Source organism: Sus scrofa, chromosome 4, assembly GCF_000003025.6.
Source record: "Sus scrofa isolate TJ Tabasco breed Duroc chromosome 4, Sscrofa11.1, whole genome shotgun sequence".
In the NCBI taxonomy this organism is placed as follows: Eukaryota; Metazoa; Chordata; class Mammalia; order Artiodactyla; family Suidae; genus Sus; species Sus scrofa.
Genome location: NC_010446.5, coordinates 62446266 through 62455795, shown reverse-complemented (window position 1 = coordinate 62455795; position 9530 = coordinate 62446266). Strand labels below are relative to the sequence as shown.

Genomic DNA, 9530 nt, shown 5'->3' with positions numbered 1-9530 from the left:
AGTTAGATCCTATGGTGTTTTCTCATTGCACAACATGGGCAAATCAATAAGGAGAAAGCCTGAACAATGAGATGACGTGGGCTGGTCAGGAACCTGGCTCCCAGTCACCCAAGAGGCAGCCCTTGCCGTTTCCCAGAGACGGCCAGTGGCGTGAGAAGCCTGGACGTCCCCTAGGGTCACCTGTGCAGGGTGACGGGGCCGGGCCGGGCAAGGGCCTCTGGGATGGGTGACCCGGGGGTGATGTTTAAGAGCGAGGCAAGGGAAGAACCACAATGACAACACTTCACACAGAAATCGATCACATTTTTTTTTTTTTTTACTGCATTGGCTACACACGGGTTTCCCACATGCTGGTCCAGAGTGTGGCCGGCTGCAAGCTGGTGAGACTGCTGCGGCTCCTCCGACAGGCTTGGCCTTTCCTGCCATGGACATTATTTTGATCCCACTCACTGCCCCGAGGGCAGAGGCTGTGATCAAAGACACTCTGGATGCGGACAGTGAGTGGCTACGACACATGGATGGGGTGGGCGCAATTTCCACCACAGGAGAGCGTGGAATCCACAGAAATGGCTGTCAAGAGGCAAGTCGCCCCCTTCGTGGCTCCTCGGGAGGGTGGAGTTCAAAACCCACGCGTGGGTTTCGTTTTGGAATCCCTGGCGTCTACGGAAACTAGCCGTTCCTAACCTTATTTCGTTTCTGTCACCCCCTGTCTGGCCTGATTTCAACCACGTTTGTTTACAGACATCTCTGAGGGATTGGGCCTTGAAGTCATTCATACGGATGGAGGATGAAGGTTACAAATATCTGCTTAAAAAGAGAGACCTGTGACTCTAGAGGTGGACAAGGACCATCACATTCCACAGCACGTCATTGGTTAATCTTTGAATCGTCAGGCATGGTTGAAAATGAGAGAGAGAGAGAGAGAAAGACTATCACGGAACAAGCGCCACCACAAAACAATCGGAACAGAACCAAACCCCGTTTCCAAGCTGTACCTCGGTTTCTAACACTTTTCATTAATTGTTATGTTAAGCTTCAGTAGCAGGATCAGGTTTCTGCTGCCTCTGGGCAAGCAAGCTAGGCTGGGAGCTCAAGTTCCTGGGGAAAGGCTCAAAGTTGGATTCCCTGCCCCCCCCCCAATTGAATAAACAGTCCTATGTATATTATCTCTTGTGTTAGAAGAGTGTTGTCTTCACATCAGACTCAAATAATGGTATTAGTCATTCATTTCCTTGAACACAGACACCCTCATGCGTGCTGACAGGTTTATAAGGATGCGGTGGCAGCCGTGGTTCTGGGAGCTGCTAGATGACCGACCTTGATTTCTTGCAGTCCTGAGCGATGGAGCCCGGGTGTGTCTGGTTATTGTCCGCTTTCTCCCCCAGATGCTGGGCTTGTCTGGAAGATTAATACATTAACAAGAGCTGAAGGTTCCAGGGTTGCACATCTTCAGACATGTTTATTAGCAGATGGCACACAGGATTCAAAGGTCACCACAAAAGTGACATTTTAAAGTGAAACAACAATATTTATGTTCAGATAGTCTACTGATGAGATCATGTGGAAATGGTTTTGATTAAATTAGCTTATAAATGGTTGCCAATCTATAGACAACTTCAAATGCCACCGTCTGTTTACCAAATGTTTTCTTCTCACGCTCTCACCTTTTAAATATTAATGACCAAATGCTGTTTTGTGGGGACAAGCTTGTGTAACAGCAGGATAGGTCTATCCGGTTTTGACTTCCTGGGTTATCAATTTTTTTTTTTCATTCTAAAAATGTTATCTCCTGTGTGTGTTCTGAAACCTCACCTGCTATTATTCCTGCTTTGAAAGAGTTTGGATTCTGTCATGGGAAACACAAAGGCTTGCAACATCTTTAATGTAAATTGGGTCTCTGGAGAGATGTAAAATTCAGTCTCTCAGATCAAACGTTATGTTTAATATCATAAAAGAGGTATGAGCTGGATTTCAGAAGCACTTAGCGAAGCTGCATGTTGGCCTCAGCAGCTCTTGGGAACCACACGCTTATGGCCGTGCCGTGTCGCTTGCCTTTCATACAACAATGTGAAAACCAAAATGTGGCCAAGGGAGGGAGCTCACCTCTCAGCCTCCTTTTTTTTTTTTTCCTCCCCTCTCTCTGTTGTGCCCACAAATTAGCAGGAATGTGAGTGAAAATTTTTACCTCAGAAAATGGGTTAGTCAGAGAAGGCGCAACAGTCTGAAGGGAAAAGCCATCTTTATAAGTGTTGCAAGTCTCAGTGGTTAATGAAACTCACAGAAATATTTCCAGCAAAGGCATCAAAATGCAGGACTAATGATCACTCCGTAGATTAAAACTTTCACAGACAAATTTATAGAAAATGAATATGGCCAGCTCTACGGTCCTTCATTGATTTACATTGAGTTGTATTATGAATAATTTTGTAAGACACAGATATTATTGCCTTGAGGTTTTCACCTATGATTATGTCTATCTTGTTTTTCATACAGTTACACAATTACCGAAGTAAGAATGTGACAGAAGATCGAACTTACTTTTCAAGAGAACCTTTTTCAATATTCATTGCCCCTTCCATCGGATCCAATCCTTGTTCAGAAAATTGTTTCAAGGCACTTAAAGCTGCCTACAAATGAAAACAAACACACAAACAAGGAGATCCATTCACTGACTTTGATGTAATAAATACGTTATGTTACGGTAAAAGAAAGCTGCCATATATAGTAAGGGCTGTCATTTTCATTTAGTCTAAATAAATGCATTTTTGTAACATTTAACACAATTATATTTGAGAGGCTGTATGATGATGGAGGGATGTATATTCTGTGAAGGCTTTGTTCTTTTGTGTTGGGGAGGAGGGAGAAATCTCCATAAATCTCTGGCCTTATCCATAATTTCATAAAATCACAATGTTTTTATCCACAAATGCAAGAACACCGAGGCTAAGCCGACCATTCTTTGATGATGATTTTGCACAATTCCTCCTCATGTTGCTGAAACTACACATTCTCTTCCTCCAGAGGTGAGGACATTAGGGTCCCCCCCCAACTTTCCAAAGTTAACTTAAATGTACTGTTCAACTTTATAGACGTTTAGTCCCAAGTCACAGAACGTGAGCTGAGAAATGAACCAGAGACACTCTTGCAAACCGAGGGGATGATAGGATGGTATCTTGTGAGGAGGGAGAACATTCGAGCTTTCGGGGGCCCTGGGGAAGCAGGCCTGGCCGCTCAGAACCTTCCGAGGCGTTGATATGCCCAGGATGCGTGGGGTGCTGAGGGGTGTTGACAGGCTGGCGGAGCCTCGCTGAATAGCTGGAGGCACCAAAAAATGTGATGCTGATAAGATCTGCATAACTTGTTGACACTCCTGTGCATGGTCCAAATTGTTATTTCTGTGAATAAGGATTTGAGTCTTCTTCCCCTCCCCCGCTCCCTGCCACTTTCAAGCTCCAGGAAAAGAGCTTTGTTGAGTCTGAACTAGGTGCGAGCAGCCAGGGTTGTTTGCATCTCCAAGGTCCTGCTGGCTCACACTTTGGTCGTCTGTATCTTCTCAACTGCCTTTGAAGAAGAGCTAAGTCTTGCAGGGGCTCAAACTTTCATCTGCCAGGGTCCCCTTTTGGATAGGTGACTAAGGGCACGGACTTTTCTACCGTTCTTTATTCATAATATATCTTTTTGACTTTGATTTTTAAGTTAATAGACTATTTTTTGTTTTTTTTTTGTTTTTTGCCATTTCTTGGGCCACTCCCGAGGCATATGGAGGTTCCCAGGCTAGGGGTCTTATCGGATCTGTAGCTGCCAGTCTACACCAGAGCCATAGCAACAAGAGATCCGAGCCGCATCTGCAACCTACACCACAGCTCACGGCAACGCCGGATCCTTAACCCACTGAGCGAGGCCAGGGATCGAACCTGCAACCTCATGGTTCCTAGTCAGATTTGTTAACCACTGCGCCACCATGGGAACTCCATTAATAGACTATTTTTTTAGAGCAGTTTTAAGTTTACAGAAAAATGGAGCAGGGAGTACACAGAATTCCCATATACCTTCTCCACCTCACTCCCAACACTGTTTCCTCTGTTATTAACATTCTGCCTTTTGAAGGTACATTTGTGACAACTGATGACATACGGATACACAATCATTAACTAAAGTCCACAGTTTACATTAGAGTTCACTCTGTGTTGTACATTCTATGGATTGTGACAAATGCATAGTGCCACCATTGCAATATTACAGAATAATTTCACTGTCCTAAATATCCCCTGTGCTTCATCTGTTCATTCCTCTTCTCTTTCCCCCAATCCCTGGCAACCATTTATTTATTTATTTATTTATTTGGTTGGGGGGCAGGGCTCACCTTCTGCATATGGAAGTTCCCAGGGTAGGGGATGGAATCAGAACTGCAGACACAGCAACATGGGATCCAAGCCAAATCTGCAATCAACACCACAGCTTGTGGCAATGCTGGAACCTTAACCCACTGAGTGAGGCCAGGGAAAGAACCCAAATCCTCATGGATACTAGTCAGGTTCTTTACCCGCTGAGCCACAACGGGAACTTCTGATTTTTTGTTGTTGTTATTAACCAGCTCTACAGTTTTGCCTTTTTCAGAATGACATGTAGCTAGAATCATACAGTATGTAGCTTTCTGCATAACCACCCCAAACTGGAAGCAACCAAGATGTCCCTCAATAGGTATAAAGGAATACACAGACAGTGGTACCTCCATACACCAACAATGTAAATTGACTTCTTCCACTTAGCAATGTGCATTTAAATTTCCTGCATGTCTTTCCATGGATTGAAAGCTCATCTCTTTTTATTGCTGAATAATATGCCATTGTATGGAGGTACCACTGTCTGTGTATTCCTTTATACTTATTGAGGGACATCTTGGTTGCTTCCAGTTTGGGGTGGTTATGAAGAAAGCTACTTACTATCAACATCTGGTGCAGATTTTTGTGTAATATTTGTAATATTTTTCTCTCTCACTTTTCTTAATATTAAATCTTTTTTTTTTTTTTTTCTTTTTAATGGCTGCACCTGCAGCATATGGAAGTTCCTGGGCTAGGGGTCAAATCAAAGCTTGAGCTGCTGGCCTACGCCACAGCCACAGCCACAGCAACAGCAACGTGGGACCCAAGCCACATCTGTGACCTATGGTGAATTGCGGCAACACCAGATCCTTAACCCACTGACAAAGGCCAGGGACAAAACCCACAACCTCACAGACCCTATGTTGGGCTCTTAAGCTGCTGAGCAACAACAGCAAAGCCTCCCTCCTTTCTTTGTCTTTCTGGGTTTTTTTTTTTTTTTTTTTCTTTTTTGTCTTTTTTGCCTTTTCTAGGGCCACTCCTGTGGCACATGGAGATTCCCAGGCTAGGGGTCGAATCGGAGCTGTAACCGCCGACCTATGCCAGAGCCACAGCAACTTGGGATCCAAGCCACATCTTGGACCTACACCACAGCTCAGGGCAACGCTGGATCCTTAACCCACTGAGCAAGGCCAGGGATCGAACCCGCAACCTCACGGTTCCTATTGGGATTCATTAACCACTGCGCCATGACGGGAACTCCTGTCTTTCTGTTTTTTAAATCTCAACACCGGTATTCAGCCCAAAGGAAAAATAATGTCTTTGATTTTTTCTTTAGGCTACTCCTTTCCTTTTAGATCTCTAAGCTGGTCTCCCCAATTCAGACGTGCTAATTTGAATGCCCATTCATATCTGCAGCTGTGGCCTGGGGGCGCTGGGGCAAGGCAAGGCCACGTTCAGGCTCTCTGTTTCACCATTATCCCTTAGAACCTGGAGTCCTGCAGGGATGTCAGTGCCCCACCCCACCACCCCAATCTTGGCCCAGGCAGCAGCTGGCATTGGCTGCAATGGTAGGTAGGCACTAACCTCAGTTGGGTGGAAGCAGTGGGGCTAGCAGTGGAACTGGGGTTCTGTTATTGGCTGAATTGTGTCCAGCCCCCAAATGCATATGTTGAGGCCCTAACCCTCCATACTCAGAATGTGGCCTTATTTGGAAAGAGGGTCATGGCAAATATAATTAATCAAGATGAAGTCATACTAGGGTAGGGTGGGCCTGATCCAATATGACCAATATGCTTATCAAAAGGGGAAACTTGGAACCAGAAATATAAACCAGGAGAACACCAGGTGAAGAAGGTGGAGACTGGAGTGATGCAACAAAAGCCAAGGAGTATGGCCAACAAACCAGCAGCAACCAGGAGAGAAGCACAGAACAGGCTTCTCCCTTGGAAGGAACCAACTCTGCCGACACCTCCATCTTGGACTTCAAGCCTCCAGAATTGTGACAATACATTCTTGCCTAATTTCTTGGTGGTGGTCCTTTGTTATGGTGGCTGAATACCAGTACATTATCGTTCCTTTTTCAGGGTAGTAGAACCTCTTTCTCCTCTCTCTGATATTTCCCGATATAATCTTACTATAAAAATAATTTTTCATTACAGAAAAGTCATAATATGTAGGCAAGTAAAAAGAATGTGAAAATAGGAGTTCCCATTCTGGCAGGGGGGTTAAGGATCTGGCACTGCTGCATCTGTGGTGGAGGTCGCAGATGAGGCTTGGATTCAGTCCCTGGCCCAGGAACTTCCATATGCTGTGGGTACAGCCAAAAAAGGCAAAAGGAAAAAAAAAGGAATGTGAAAATAAATATTTACAGTCTTATCCACCACTCACCCCCTTGGTGTACATCTTTCCATAGCCTTTTCTATCCCCTCCCCATATGTACATACTTTAACCTGGATCATGTCCTAACACGGTTTTGGAACCTGCTCTTTTCATTGAATGTGAGCAGTTTTCCGCATTGCCAGAAATATTCTGGTGGCATCCTTTTGCAGGACTGCAGTCTCTGACTGGCTTTATGTAACTATCTGTATTTAGCCAATTACGTTTGTTGGTCATGGAGGCCACGCCCCATTTTTAAGTTCTTATTAACACTGCATCAACCTTCCTAAGAGTCAAACCTTTGCATACCATCTCATTAATTTCCTTGCGATAAATTCGTCAAAATTGAATGTTTGGGCCAAAGGGCATGTGCATTTTAGAAGATCTAACATAATCTTCCTTCTGCCCTCAGGGAGGTTATGTCCACACCAGCACCCTGAAACACCATCTGTTTCTCTAGGTGCTTTGGGAATTGCCTCTCAGAACCACTTTGTGGGTCACTTGAGCAAACCGATTCTGTCATTTTGTGGCCCGGTTTTATTTATTTATTTGTGTATTTATTTATTTATTTATTTTCATTTGTCCATCCTGACCATTTAGCTTATTCACTAGACTTGGCTTTGAGTGAAGTTTGGTAGCTTTCGAAAGTTAAATTCACCCTCAAAAGACTCAGATTTGGACAGTCCTCCTCCTAAAAAAATGTAATTTGCAGAGAGACTGGACTCGTATTAAATTCAATTAGGGGACCTCAAAGGTCCTTCTGAGTCCTGAAACGCTGAGGAGGCTGAACAGCCTTCCCAGGCGACTATGCTGGGAATGTCCCTTGGATGTGCGCAGGTTTGTGGGCTTATTACAGGGAACCTGAGCGCAGGCGCAGAGCGAGGAGGTGGCCTCCTGACTCTGAGGACTAGTCCACGTGCCCACACCCTCTTCATGACATGGGCGACTGAACTTGAGAGTTGTTTGTCTAGCCAACAGTTTTGAACAAATGAACAACTGTTTTGTTCAGAGCCCTTAATATGTGAATTATTAGCAGGAATGCTGATTTTTAACAATTTCTTCCCAAATGGACTATTACAGGAGGCTATTCAATCCCAGGAAATTTAAATTTGCAGTGTAAGGTGTTGGTATTGCTGAATGAACTCCACAGAGCTCCAGGGTTTCTTGGTTCTGTTTTATTACCAATGAGGCCAAAACAACCACGAGAATGAATTAAAAAAAAAAAAAAGTACAACATCAGGATTTCCCGTTGTGGCTCAGTGGGGTAAGAACCTAACCCTAACCCTAACCCCTAACCCCTAACCCTAACCCATGAGGATGCAGATTCGATCCCTGGCCTCGTTCAGTGGCTTAAAGATCTGGCCTTGCTCAAGCTGAGACATGGGTCACAGATGCGGCTCAGATCTGGTGTTGCTGTGGCTATGGCTGTGGCCAGCAGCTGCAGCTCCAATTCGACCCCTAGCCTGGGAACTTCTATATGCCATGGGTGTAGTCCTAAAAAGACAATTTTTTTTTTTTTTTTTTTTTTTTTTTTTTTTACAGAGTCACTTTTAGGCTAATTGTAGCCCATTTTCACTACTTGCTTTGGGAATACTTGTTTCCTGAACACCAGGAGCCAAATGTCTTGCTTTACCTAGTCCAGGACCCAGTGACACCTCTTCTCTTCTATCCAAAAAGAGATGCACATGAGATGCAGGTGAGGTCTCTGGGAGCAGACTGGGTGTTTTAGCTTTTGCAAAAACTTCCTGGGTGATTCAATCAACAGGTCAGCAAGTTCCCAGCACCATCAAGATGACTGTCACCACTCCAAGAACGTCCTACTGGCTGGAATGGTGGCATGCTCTTCCATTGGATGCCATGAATGGATTTTCAGAATTCTTGTGTGGCTTCTTCCCTCCAAAGGTATGTTTAAGGGCTTCTAAGTCACCGTCCTTTATCTGCCTGATGAACTAATCCAACCCACACCTTATTGATAGCTCTGAATACAATTGCTTCTATGAGAGGACCTCTTTCTGCTTTATAAAAAGCAATGAAGGCGATTTATCTCCTCCGTAAACAGCAGTCCACTACCATCTGATGAGCACCCCTCTGCCACAGCCAAGAGACCGGGACCTTTCCCTGCGTGACCTCAGGGGTTAGTACAGCCCTGCAAGGTAAGTCCTTCCCACGAGGAATAATTAATGACCCACCCTAGGGCACACAGCTAGTAAGTGGCACAGCCAGACTATGTCCTGGAGCCCATCACTTTATTTCCTTCACACATAAAAACTGTTCCTATTCAGCCTGGCCAATATCAGCATAACTCCTTTCAATATCATTATGTCTTTTTTTTTTTTTTTTTGGTCTTTTTGTCCTTTTTTAGGGCTGCTCCCTCGGCATATGGAGGTTCCCAGGCTAGGGGTCGAATCAGAGCTGTAGCCACCGGCCTACACCAGAGCCACAGCAGCGCAGGATCCTCGCCGAGTCACCTACACCACAGCTCAGGGCAACGCCAGATCCTCAACCCCCGGATCGAACCCGCAACCTCATGGCTTCTAGTCGGATTCATTTCTGCGGTGCCACAACTGGAACTCAATATCATTATTTCAACATCACTCTTATTACCTCCTCTGTGTTCATTCTATTAATCATTTCTCCCAATAATTAACTGAGGTAAGCTCATACAATTATCTCCCTTTTCTGGGGAATGGCTTAATTATCTTTTGGGGGGGGCACATAAGTTTCCAGTCACCACCCTTTTTGGGGTCCCTGGGTTGACTCCTGAGACTTCATTAGGTGCTTCTGTAATGCTTGCATTTGTTCAATCAGTCTAGCAATTATGTTGTCACTTAG

The 9530-nt window shown here is 44.7% G+C and overlaps 1 protein-coding gene across 32 annotated transcripts in view; it reads right to left on the bottom strand.

Annotated features, from left to right (window-relative positions):
• The window catches only part of STAU2 (staufen double-stranded RNA binding protein 2), a 316054-nt gene continuing 306810 nt past the window's right edge, over positions 287 to 9530 (bottom strand). For all 32 annotated transcript variants that reach the window (XM_021089210.1, XM_021089224.1, XM_021089204.1 and 29 more), the window contains 2 exons: positions 2539 to 2627; positions 287 to 1398 (listed from right to left, as the gene is read on the bottom strand). In XM_021089210.1, the coding sequence (XP_020944869.1) occupies positions 1305 to 1398; positions 2539 to 2627 (183 nt within the window). In that variant the 3' untranslated portion in view covers positions 287 to 1304. The remainder of the gene's footprint in view (positions 1399 to 2538; positions 2628 to 9530) is intronic.